Source organism: Habropoda laboriosa, unplaced genomic scaffold (assembly GCF_001263275.1).
Source record: "Habropoda laboriosa isolate 0110345459 unplaced genomic scaffold, ASM126327v1 scaffold86, whole genome shotgun sequence".
Lineage (NCBI taxonomy): Eukaryota > Metazoa > Arthropoda > Insecta > Hymenoptera > Apidae > Habropoda > Habropoda laboriosa.
The window spans coordinates 924,882-938,343 of NW_017100212.1; the positions used below are offsets into that span (position 1 = coordinate 924,882).

The window sequence follows — 13,462 nt, forward strand, 5'->3', positions numbered from 1 at the left end:
ATTTCGCGAAATTGAGACGTCAATGGACACAAGACCGACACTAGGAGTATCTCTTATCTGCGATAAATGTGTAACATCTATCAGAACTGCTCTAATTATCATTCAATTTGCGAAAAATCTTTCGATCGTTTCAATTTTCTAATAGATCCACGCGAGCTCTTTCATCTCTGAGTTGCAGGAAAGGATCTGTCAGGTGAAAAATTCTAAGCGAGGTAGAGGCAAAAACCGAAAGATACTTTCTCAAATTACTCTGCGATGAACCGTTGCCCCAAAAATTCAACATCCACGCTACACTGTGGAGTTCTTCTTACAGATAATTCGAGTAGTGCGTTGGATTCGCCTTTAACTGTCGAGGAAAATACCGTTTGACTCTTATCACCGTGTCAATTAGAAGAGATAGGATGTATCCTAATACAACCTAATACAGCGTATCAGGCAACCTCTGAGGAGGAGAATGCTTCTAAAGACAGTCTGTTGACGGTCTACGTCAATTAGAGAAGCACGCAGTGTAGAATAATTCCAGTCACGTGGAATCTGCGATCGATCAGGAATTCGCTGCTATAAGTGATTTTGTCCAGACTAATAGCTAGGTGTGCCTACCTCTGCGTTCTGACTACCTGTCAGTCCAACCCAGCCCATTCCACTCTGCTTTTATTACCCAAACTCTTCACTGACAAAAAAAACCCTCCATTAACCCTTTACAGTTTCTGTTTCATTTTCTTTCTAAGTGTTTCATTTAAAAAGTAAACTTCCACACATTTCTGTAACAATTGCACTCTTTTCTTTACGAAAAAGGGTCACATGCTGTTGCTTATCTGAGTGTAAAAAAAATATTGCGAGATATGATGCACGTTTAAACCGGCAATTTAAATATGTCGAGTGCGACTGGACACAGTAGTAGCTGTGAATAAAATTGACGAAGGAGTGGAAAGGGTTGAACTGTACCAAGATTGTTCACACGTGTGCAACGTTACTTTACAGGAGTACGACGGTCTGATGACGGAATGGCAGTCAGCTGGTCGCAGGCTAGCGTTGGAGATGTCAGAGTTGAAGGAGTGCAACAGTCTGGCAGGCACGTTGACACCTCTCGGACAACTGTTGACCGATCCAACGTTGAGACGAACGTCCAGAGACGCGGAGGAGGCGATCTCGACGCTGGAGGAACGCGCCGCGCCGCTTCTACACCTGGAGCACGTTAGGTTAGAGAGCTTGGTCGCGTTAGAAAGCGATCGCCGCGGGCGAGAGAGTGTCTGGTCGCGGGGACACCGATCGATACTTTACTCGAACTTATTGTCGCCCGTTCCCGTTTCCCTCTGCCCGCCACTTTATATCCGCTCGTTCCGCTTTAATTGTCCAACAGATCTCTCTCTCTCCGGCTGGCTCGATACGTCGATAAAATACCGGCGAGACGTCGTCTATTCATTTTCTCGGATCCTCCTCCGAACCGGGTTTCCTTTCGAGCGACACGCGCGCGAACTTCACCGTGGAAAAAGAGGCCCCCGCTGTCTAGGCTGTGCGAACGCGAGTATATTTTCTCGCGTGGTATTCCTATAGAGGAGGAGGAGGATGGTTTTATAACGAAGACCGTAATGTCCGCGTCGTGTTAGCGCCCACTCTCGTGCAGCAGAGGAGGGACGAGCCAGCGCGAGTTAGCGTTCGATGTTTCGTTAGCGATAAGACGGCCACGGGGAATTCCTAACGGTGCGTCGCGATCACGACGCCTCCCTTTTATCTTTCCAGATTGTCGGTGAAACGGGCACGGAGATTGGTGGAGGAGGTCGGGAACGCAGCCACCAGGCTCGAATCCTCCTTCGAGACGCGACGGGCTACTATACGCAACCTCGCTGTTCTCAGGAGCATCGAAGACCAGGCGCACGAGGTGAGTAGGCAGTGATTTTTCGTTCTATCTACAGCAGAGGTCGGCAACCTTTCGATTAAAGGGCACTTCGAGTGGAGGGGAAGTTGTGATCTTAATTCCATACGTATTTATTTTAAACGAGTTTGTTAGTACAAAATTCTACTGGCCATTTTGTAAAAGTATCTGGCACAGTGGCGGCACTTTAAAAATGCCTGGCGGGCAGTTGGGTGCCAGGGAACTGTTGGTACAACTTGAACAGGGACGAATCTACGTGAAAATGTAGGCGAACTTTTTTTAAACGATGTTGAAGATTTGTCGAGTACTTGTGCACTTGGGTATATCTCGTTAGATAGTGAAATAAAGATAGGAACAAGTATCCCCACTATTTAGATCGGTCATAGATCGATATAAATTTTTACTTACGAAACGAATTAAGTCTCTCGTGCACCAAGACGAGAATACAAATAGGGAGCAATTGAAAGACAAAATTGTTCTTACTCTTAGTCTACATTTTCGACTTATCTTCCCATGTTGCACCGCCTATTCGCTGACACCTGGAGCAACACATAAGTAGTATACACAGTGAGAAACTTCTTCGAGTTAGGCTACCGTATAGAATTTTTCTATCAACCTCCAGCATCCGCTAGTATCCACATCTTCCCCCGATTTACACGGATGATCGGTTCCTCAGAATACCGTGTAAATCGAAGTCATGGTTTTTTGTATGAAAAACCGTGTAAATCGGGGAAAAAACAAAATGCGCATAATTCAGTCAGTTAATTAATTAAATTCATTACACCTATCCCCCGATTTACACTGAAGATAGGTTCCTTAGAAAACCGTGTATGCATAATTCAGTCATTTATTTCAACGTAAAATAAAACTAAATATATCTTAAAAAACATAAAAATAACTGTCTATTCGTAAAATGATAAAAATATAAAGGTATATGTATGTAAATCATTTTACATATAGAAACAAGAAGTATAAATTAAAAAATTTAATTACTGTTATCACTTTCGTAGGCTATTAATCTTTTATTCCTGGTTGGTATGATGTCACTTTCATCTCTCGATAGTACTTGATGCGATTCAAGTTCGATGTTAGATGAATTAGAAACAATTTCAGATCGGCGAGCCTTGGTAATGAAATCCGTAATAAACAATTGTGTTTGGTTTTTGATCAAATCTTTATAGACCTCCTCATATTGAAACCGTGTAAAAGTGAAATCGTGTAAATCAGGGGATAGGTGTATTCACATCTTCCCCCGATCCCATTAAATCCTCCAGACAGTCGAATAGACAAAGGGCATCTGGTACCCCGACTTTCACCTGAAAAATCACACGGCTGGCCGAATCTGTTCATCGAATCAGCCTCTTCGTCGAACAGTCCAAATCGATCGTGTCTCGTGTCCCTTCGATCACGGATCCAGACTTTTCCGCAGCAGTTCCTCCGGGTAACCTAATTTCTGGCATCCTCGACGTGTCTCGGTTCGACCTGGTTTTATGGATCCGATCGCGTGCTTGAGTCGTCTGGTTGATAGCTGGAGACAGGAAAGTAAGCCTGTGTAAGGTGAACGGAAATCGCGAGCTCTGTTAACCGTGGCACGCTCGATTCGATCCGTCTGTCGTCATAGTGCTCGTTCGCGGGGGAGTGTTTGCACATAACCGAGCATAATCGATAATGGACGTCGCCGCGTCGATAAACGTCTGAACGCTGATCCAGCGCTGTGGGAATCGTTCGATTATGGCGCTGGATCGCGGAAGGAGGATCGGGTTTCGTAATTCCGCGCCAGCCTCGGGACAAGACGGACTGGACGCTCGTGAGAGGATGGAAACGAGTCCTGAGGGAATACGGCTTTACCGCCTCGGGCTGTGTCGTGTGAATTCGTAAATGGAGACGTCGATGCTTCGGTGTTGTGATCGATAGAGCAGGTGGAAGGAGAGACAGTCGTGGGATTTTTATGGGGTTTTCATTATTTTTTTTTTTTTTTGTTAAACAGTGTGAAAATAAGAGATTCATTTTTGAGTGTATCAGTACAGTAGGTACACAGTTTGAGGAATTAAATTTTAATGAAATTCAGCGAGTAAATTTACTAAATCAAATATTGACAATTATTCTCAGTGTATTTATTTTTTAGTTAAACTGTGTTCATTTTTGAGTATATCGGTATAAAAATAAACGCACGACAGGTATACAATTTCACGAGTTAAAGCAACTATTGACAATTACTCCGAGAGTCTTTAGTTTTTAGTTAAACAGTGCAAATTTTGGAGTATATCGGTACAAATATAAACGCACAGCAGATGTACAATTTCACGAGTTCAATTTTAATAAAACTCAGCCAGTAAATTTACTAAAACAAATATTGCCAATTATTCTCAATATTTCTATTTTTTAGTTAAACTGTACAAATTTTGGAGTATATCGGTATAAAGATAAACGCACAGCAGATATACTACACAATCTCGTGCGTTAAATTTTAACGAAAATCAGCGAGTAAATTTACTAAAACGAATATTGACAATTATTCTTTTATTTTATCAGTTAAACTGCAAATTTTTGAGTAAATCAGCAGTTCAGATTTCGAACTGCTAATGATTCCAACATTGCCAATGATCCCTGGTATTGGACAATTAATTGCAACTCACACGTCCCCCCACCTCCTGTTGTTTATAACAATCGTCGTGGGATACGGTTTCGCCAAGTTTAACGACCGAGCGTGTTATTTGCAACGGCTCATTCTATTATGCTAATTAAACGTGTAATCAGTTTGTCGTACACACCACGTGCACCTCGACGAACATGTGGCTCGACACGATCCGCGCGTACGCGCACGTGACGGCTCGGTTCCGAGCGGAAACACGTGATTGCCCGTGACGTAATTGTGTCGCTGGCTTGAAACGCGTCTTGCGATCCTGCGGATACGGAAACCTGGAGTCTAGGCGGCGTCACGTGTCAGCCGGTGGTCTATGATGTAATCCTTGCTTGTCTCAGATCTACCTGGCGACGTCTCTGACAATTTCTAATCGTCTTATCGCGTGTCGTATACTTTCGATACTTCTTTTTTTGTTCTCTTAAGGACATGAGTGTACTAAAAGTTAAATTAAATTGACAGGTTTGCGGTGTAACTGTGGTAGAGAACAAATTTTTCAGAATTTTAACCATCGACTGCAAGGTAAATAACTGAAATTTCGAAGTAGAAAGTGAAGGTAACTGTAGGCATTATTGTTAAAAAGAAGTCGATGTAGTGTTACCAGGCATACATTGGACTAGTCATCGAAGAAAATGAGGCAAGATCTTGGATCAAAGTGGCCAAGTCGATTTATGACCGATCGACACGTCGTTTAACCGAGTTACGAGATGCTATTTTTATAGTCATCGTGTTGCGATAAGAATCTCCTCTCTGTCAAGAAAGGAACATGGTAGTGAAAAGATGCAGGCGACGTTCCGTATAGCCGGGAGATTCACACGGTCGCGATTTGAACGTGCCAATATCGAACATTTTGAGAAAGTTCCTGACCCTCTAATGACATCATGAGTTACCCACGCGAGCCGTACTGTCTAAAGTTTCCCATCACTTTCTTATAACTTTCTTCGTGGCGGTCAGTTGCTTAGTGTCGCTAAGGAGGTCAATGGCGCCTATGACCGAAATCTTGCGTCGACTAAATCACGTTACGATACGTAGCTCGTTAATCGCCGAAGCGTTAGCTCGTGGATGGAACGTGACGCAGAAAATTCTGAGGTGTATAGTCGGTGGAAGAGATATTAGCGAGGTCGTGAAATTGCTTGGGCAACGAAGTATCTGTGATGTGTGCTGAAACGGTAGTTTGAGGGAAGAAAGGAGCTTGAGAAGTTGATTTTTCTATTGTTGTTTATTTAAAAAGTACTTTCACGCCTCAATTCTTGACGTTTGCAGGTTCATTTTTACCAATGTAGTGATTAGTATTGATCAGGAGGCGATGTAGGTTTAGTACTGTATAGCTTTAATAAAAGATTAGTAGAATAGTAGAAATTTCAAATATGGACGACGTAAGTTTAATATAGTATAGCTTTAATAAAAGATTAGTGAAATAGTAGAAATTTCAAATATGGACGACGATTTACATAAATTACAGAAACCAGTGTGGTCACTTAATACTTTAATTTACGCTAGAGGTGACTTAAGTTTAATACAGTACAGCTTTAACAAAAGATTGCAAGCAGAAATTTCTAAAGTCGGCGGCAATCTACAGAAACCAGTGTGGTCACTTAATACTTTAATTCACGCTAGAGATGACCTAAGTTTAATACAGTACAGCTTCAACAAAAGATTGCAAGCAGAAATTTCAAATATGGGCGTAGATAGTTTTCTATCGCTTCCACCGACTATACCTTTTTACCGAATCGCTAGATCTTAGCGTTTTTCTTTCATTCCAACTATTTTTACCGGCATTGTGACATTTCGCGTCGCCAGTTTCATTCTTCCTACTGTCATACCTCTTTTCGCGAAAAGCCAACAGCTACTCGATCATTTTCGCTCGTCACTTATAAAAGTAGACTTCTAAACGGAAAGATCTTGATAAGCGATCAACGAAGCACAATTACAAGCAGGATACTACCATACGACCTCCTCGAGGTCGATGTATCGCGAAGGGAACGAATAAACGCCGTGCAATCTTGGACAACGATGTTGCTTTTACGACGGAACGTCTGGCCATATAAGACGACGTTCGATCTTGATCGAAAGGATCGCTCGATCGTTCCTTTTTATTTCGCGTGACGAACAGTGGCGCGCGTTGTTCGACAGGCGCGAGGAAGCACGCGCGGATTCCTTGGCCCACTGGCAAGTGGGTCGATCCTGACAATTGTTTAATTGTTAGCGCGGGGCGTGGACCGCTTTCACGTACGCCCCGACGAAAACGAAAACCGGCCACGTCACAGAATTGGCCCTTGTTCCTTTGACAATTTCACTGATCGAGTCGTTATTCTTCAACCGCTCGAAATTTGAATTTATCTTCTTCTGTCGTATGTGGAGTTGCAATGACAATTCTCTCAAATTCTCTCTGTAATATTACATTCGTCAATATTCTTCTTTGTAGAGCATTAAATTTGTCAATATTTTTCTCTGCATAATATTACATTTGTCAAACTTTTTCTCTGTATAATATTAAATTTGTCAAAATTTGTCTGGGTGTAATATTAAATTTGTTGAAAGTTGTCTCTGTGTAATATTAAATTTGTCAAAATTTTTCCCTGCGTGATATTAAATTTGTCAATATTTCTCTCTGCACGAAATTACAATAATTACAATATTACACAAAGAAAAATATTTCACTCGAAAGGCACACTACCCAAAATTCTGCTAAATAAATAAATTTCAATTCTAATATTATACAGAGAAAAATATTTCTCGCGAAATCCACAGTACCCCAGAATTTCCGCAAACTTCCACAATAATTAAAACACCATTGGAAACTACTCGAAAGGAATTCCACAGCAGTTTCGAAAAGTAGAACAATAACACCCTCGAACCCCGTAATCTCCGTTCGATTAATCGACGACTGTCGAAAGACACCCACGCTCGAAAATGTTAATGGAGAACGGCCTGAGTGGCACAAACTTGCGCGACGACGAGCTCGGGACAGCTCGAAGCGGATCAGCTCGGTGCATTCCGTTATTACGCGTTCCACTTCGATCGCAACAACCACCTTCGTCCTCGAGGCTGCACCCGACGTTGGCTCGTCTTCGATCAGGAGGCGATGTAGGTTTAGTACTGTATAGCTTTAATAAAAGATTAGTAGAATAGTAGAAATTTCAAATATGGACGACGTAAGTTTAATATAGTATAGCTTTAATAAAAGATTAGTGAAATAGTAGAAATTTCAAATATGGACGACGATTTACATAAATTACAGAAACCAGTGTGGTCACTTAATACTTTAATTTACGCTAGAGGTGACTTAAGTTTAATACAGTACAGCTTTAACAAAAGATTGCAAGCAGAAATTTCTAAAGTCGGCGGCAATCTACAGAAACCAGTGTGGTCACTTAATACTTTAATTCACGCTAGAGATGACCTAAGTTTAATACAGTACAGCTTCAACAAAAGATTGCAAGCAGAAATTTCAAATATGGGCGTAGATAGTTTTCTATCGCTTCCACCGACTATACCTTTTTACCGAATCGCTAGATCTTAGCGTTTTTCTTTCATTCCAACTATTTTTACCGGCACTGTGACATTTCGCGTCGCCAGTTTCATTCTTCCTACTGTCATACCTCTTTTCGCGAAAAGCCAACAGCTACTCGATCATTTTCGCTCGTCACTTATAAAAGTAGACTTCTAAACGGAAAGATCTTGATAAGCGATCAACGAAGCACAATTACAAGCAGGATACTACCATACGACCTCCTCGAGGTCGATGTATCGCGAAGGGAACGAATAAACGCCGTGCAATCTTGGACAACGATGTTGCTTTTACGACGGAACGTCTGGCCATATAAGACGACGTTCGATCTTGATCGAAAGGATCGCTCGATCGTTCCTTTTTATTTCGCGTGACGAACAGTGGCGCGCGTTGTTCGACAGGCGCGAGGAAGCACGCGCGGATTCCTTGGCCCACTGGCAAGTGGGTCGATCCTGACAATTGTTTAATTGTTAGCGCGGGGCGTGGACCGCTTTCACGTACGCCCCGACGAAAACGAAAACCGGCCACGTCACAGAATTGGCCCTTGTTCCTTTGACAATTTCACTGATCGAGTCGTTATTCTTCAACCGCTCGAAATTTGAATTTATCTTCTTCTGTCGTATGTGGAGTTGCAATGACAATTCTCTCAAATTCTCTCTGTAATATTACATTCGTCAATATTCTTCTTTGTAGAGCATTAAATTTGTCAATATTTTTCTCTGCATAATATTACATTTGTCAAACTTTTTCTCTGTATAATATTAAATTTGTCAAAATTTGTCTGGGTGTAATATTAAATTTGTTGAAAGTTGTCTCTGTGTAATATTAAATTTGTCAAAATTTTTCCCTGCGTAATATTAAATTTGTCAATATTTCTCTCTGCACGAAATTACAATAATTACAATATTACACAAAGAAAAATATTTCACTCGAAAGGCACACTACCCAAAATTCTGCTAAATAAATAAATTTCAATTCTAATATTATACAGAGAAAAATATTTCTCGCGAAATCCACAGTACCCCAGAATTTCCGCAAACTTCCACAATAATTAAAACACCATTGGAAACTACTCGAAAGGAATTCCACAGCAGTTTCGAAAAGTAGAACAATAACACCCTCGAACCCCGTAATCTCCGTTCGATTAATCGACGACTGTCGAAAGACACCCACGCTCGAAAATGTTAATGGAGAACGGCCTGAGTGGCACAAACTTGCGCGACGACGAGCTCGGGACAGCTCGAAGCGGATCAGCTCGGTGCATTCCGTTATTACGCGTTCCACTTCGATCGCAACAACCACCTTCGTCCTCGAGGCTGCACCCGACGTTGGCTCGTCTTCGACCACGGAAATAGCGCGCGTGTGTATCGAGCCGCTCAAAAGATCAAGAAGGAGGAGGAGGAGAGAGAGGGAGAGAGAAACAAGGAGACGAAGAAGGATCAGAGGCGGACCGATCGGGCTCGAATTAATTGCCGTAACACCGGTTCCTCCCTCTCGACGAGCGCCACGCACGGAATCACGCGTGTGGGAAAGTGTGTTGAATGGTACGGTGCACCTTTGGCGTCGTGGACCAATTCCGTGGTTCCGGGGATGCGGTCCGTTTATTTTTCCTTGTGATCTAGATAGGCGCACGTCCTTCCTGTGCACTTATGATGGAACCGAGGAAACGGTGCTTTGGGAGAGAGATGGAGTCTTTAGCTGCAGATAGCTGTCTTTGAGATTCTAACTGGGTTCATTTCTCAGGAAGGAATTCAACTTGTCTAGGTTACAATGAAATGTGAGGAGAAATTATAAGATCTTTGAATTTTTATTTTAGTATTGGAACCTTGAGAAGGACTTTGGAAGAAAATTTTTTTAATCGACAGTAGTTACATACCGTTTCTAATTTTTTATATAACATATTGTTAAATACCTTAACAAATGTATATTCATTTTTATGACCCAGTGATTTAATTAATAACACTGCCAAGGAGTCTGAGACTACTCATCTGTGATGAAGGATTAAATATGGATGTCTGCAGTGAAGGGTTAAGGTTCTTCAAAAAAATTTTATGGAATTAGCCACTGTCAATTGAAGATGCTCAAAAATTAAAGCTGGTTAAATAAAAATTCAGACTCATCTCTGAGTGTTGAAAAAAAAAACATAGGAAGACGCAATTTTGTCAGGAAAAAATTCCAGATGACTTTAAAAGGCAGAAAATGTATAGAGAAGATCCTCCGTAAGTTTGAAATTCGAAGCAACTGGTTGAATCCTCTACTCGCTACCCAACAACCAGAAAAACTCGATTTCCTCGAAATGTACCATTAGAGTATCGATATCGAGGAAGTACAGCGAAACTCGTCGAATTCCCCTCCATTTGCCCGCGACTTTTACACCCAATTACTCGCGATGGATCGAAACCACGTCACGTTTCGCGTTTACCCGCACTTTCCACTAAGTATCGGCTTCCCAGCCTGTATTAGAGGCTTCTTGGACTCACGATTACGCGGCGTTGCTCGAGATTCGAGACGGGGAACGCGACGCTTTCGAAAAGAACCGCCTTCCGTTGCTCGTCACGCACGGTCTTTCGATTTTCAGACCGGTGAGTCATTTTCTGAACGCGTCCGCACGGTGAAGGATGAATTTTTCACGCTACGATTCATTCCTTGGCGAATAACGACGAGTGTAAAAAATTTTTCTTCTTCCTAGAATTACGAAATTTTCGTCCGTTCTTATCGATCAATTTCCCATTGTCCTCGGTGTATACCTACACGAGTCGCAGTTTACGACGAATTATCGAAGGATAAACACGATACGTTGGTAATGGTAGAAAAATTCCGTTTACGACGTAACCGGATAAATAAGGCGAAAAGATGAGCCTTTGTCCGTGGTTGGATTCGAGGATAATGAGTCGTAGGGAGTTGGCGGGCACGTGCTGAGCCGCGCGTTCATCGTGTGATGATAGGAAATGCGCCGATTTCGCGGGCTATTAGAGGGATCGTTAGCGCGAACGGCCTATTTCACGCTTGGACGTCCGTGTCCACGATGATGAACACGGTGGATTCCATCTCGACTCGCCTCCAGGAGTTGTCTTTTTTCTCCAGGTTAGGTTGGAATCTGAGGAATGGGGTGAAATCTCTGGTAATTTCGATATGAGAAAAATCGTCGGAATTAACCCTCTTGCTCTCGGCATAAGACGCCTGTCCATCGTTCACGATGTAATTTAAATTTAATTTAAATTTAATTTAAAAATATCCCATATATTTTAGATACTTAAATGAAATTTCCACAATAGCTGCAACAACGAAAGGACATCGAAAAACCCTTTCATGACCAAATTCTTTTTTCGAAAATTTCACCCACTACTCTCGAAAGGGTTAAACAGTTTCGAATTAAAAACCTGGCTTCGAATAACCGATCTTCTCCACAGAAAAATGGCCCAATCATCGAAAGAAATTAAAAGGGTTAAATTCGTCGAATCTTCACCTTACATAAAAATTCCATCTAGAGCCTCTGCAATTACAATAATCATTGAACGCCATAATAGAAAGAAAATTCCTATCAGCCCTATTCGTCTCCACTTCAAACCACATTTTACTTTGAATTCCTTCTTCCAACGAGTCAATTCGCAAGGACCAATTGGCCGAGACACGAACGCGGAGGCATAAGAATTTTTTCACGGACAATAGCACGATGCGCGAGCCCTTGTTGCTGCTCGGCCGTGGCAAGATTGATGAACACATGACGCGGTACTGATCGTGGCCAAAGAACCGCGCCAAAGACGAACGCTTACGATCAAAGGGATCTATCGTGTCCGTTTTATTCGCCCGGAGATTTATGCGCCTCGAGGGCCGCGGATACGATCGATTGAAATTAATCGAACGTGTCTAAGCACCTGACGAATGATTGATACAAGATTGGACGTTGAGCGAGGAACCTTGTCCCGGTAATGCTTCTTGATGAACGACGCTGTAATGAGTGTCGTTGCGTGGCTCGATTACTTTTAGTTTCGTTCGCTATCACTTACGCGGAGGATATTTGCGTCTAACATCGTTAGACGGTGTTTCAGCGTTGTACACATTGGAAATTCGATATTTCTACTATTTTTTCGATGTTCGTATCAAAGGAAAATTAATCACACTCGTTTGCGTGAGATACTCCTGTTCGTTTGATAAACGTTTCTTACGTGTAACGTGACATAATCCTCGTTCCATTGTAATGCTACAGAAGCTCTTTAAGCTTGGAGGATTAACCAGGACAGCCTTGAAATAGCAGAATCCTCTCACGTTCAAATGTCACTTATCTAAGACAGTTTGCTAGCTAATCCTGCTTCATCAATGCGATTATCTGCCTACAGATACCATCACAAACCACTGCGCGTCCCAATGTTCAATCCATTCAACTCTAATCTCTCAGTATTCCCTCCAAGCAACGTTATGTGAAATCAGAGAGCTTCGGATTTATTGTACTCTTCTTCTTTGGTATTTTTAGCGTCTCTAGGGGCATTTAACGCGTTCGATTTTCATGCGTGCGATTTGGATAAATTAATTAAAAATCATAAAAAAATAATTTACATAAAATTTTACAGTATGCAAATTACATTTTTAGTTATTTAATACGTTCACTGCGGACCGAGTCGACCTTTACCAAGCGTGTGACTTGGATCCACGTCAAATTTGCGAGAAATAAATTAAAAATCGTAAAAAAATAATTCATATAAAATTTGACAGTATGCAAATTACATTTTTAGTTATTTAATACGTTCACTGCGGACCGAGTCGACCTTTACCAAGCGTGTGACTTGGATCCACGTCAAATTTGCGAGAAATAAACTAAAAATCCTAAAAAACTAATTCACGTAAAATTAAAAAATACCCAAATCACATTTTTATGAAAATTATTTGTTAGAGCACAGTATTACAATAAAAATGCCAACAACAGCGAACGCGTTAAATATCTCCAACAGTTCCCCCGTTACTCGTCAAACGCTCATCGCGGTATAGCCAAAGAAAGCGAAAGAATGTCAGGTTCGTTCCACGGTGATTTAAATCGAGGCAAAAGTTCCACGAGGCGGCTTCTTTCCATCAGATAAAGCACAGCTTTTCCCCCGGACAAGCTTGCCGCGTGCTCGCATTCATCCGTGATCGCGTTTACACCGCACACCTAGGTGTGTAGTACGCCTTTCAGAAGACACCCGTCTCCGCCCCTTATCTAGCCATTGTGCGCTCCCTCATTGTTGCTCGCCGTTTTCGCAATGTCGCCACGCCGACTCCGCTTCGTTGCATAACGAACGCCGTTGCTTTTCCCCGCCTCCGAGATTTTCCCCGGCGATAGAGCTGGGATTGTTCCTAAGGGAATTCGATTCGAACAGTGCCTCAGGTGTTTATGAAAATTTCATAGACACTTTGGACGATCCTGGTTCGATTTTAGCGACGATAGAGTGGAGCTTGGGAATTT

At 42.0% G+C, this 13,462-nt stretch overlaps 1 protein-coding gene across 1 annotated transcript in view; it reads left to right on the plus strand.

Moving 5' to 3' along the window:
• Positions 1–13,462, plus strand: part of LOC108570805 (puratrophin-1-like) — a 208,240-nt gene that overhangs the window by 86,324 nt on the left and 108,454 nt on the right. Inside the window, exons 9-10 of the mRNA XM_017932713.1 lie at positions 982–1,199; positions 1,741–1,879. Of these exons, the coding sequence (XP_017788202.1) occupies positions 982–1,199; positions 1,741–1,879 (357 nt within the window). The remainder of the gene's footprint in view (positions 1–981; positions 1,200–1,740; positions 1,880–13,462) is intronic.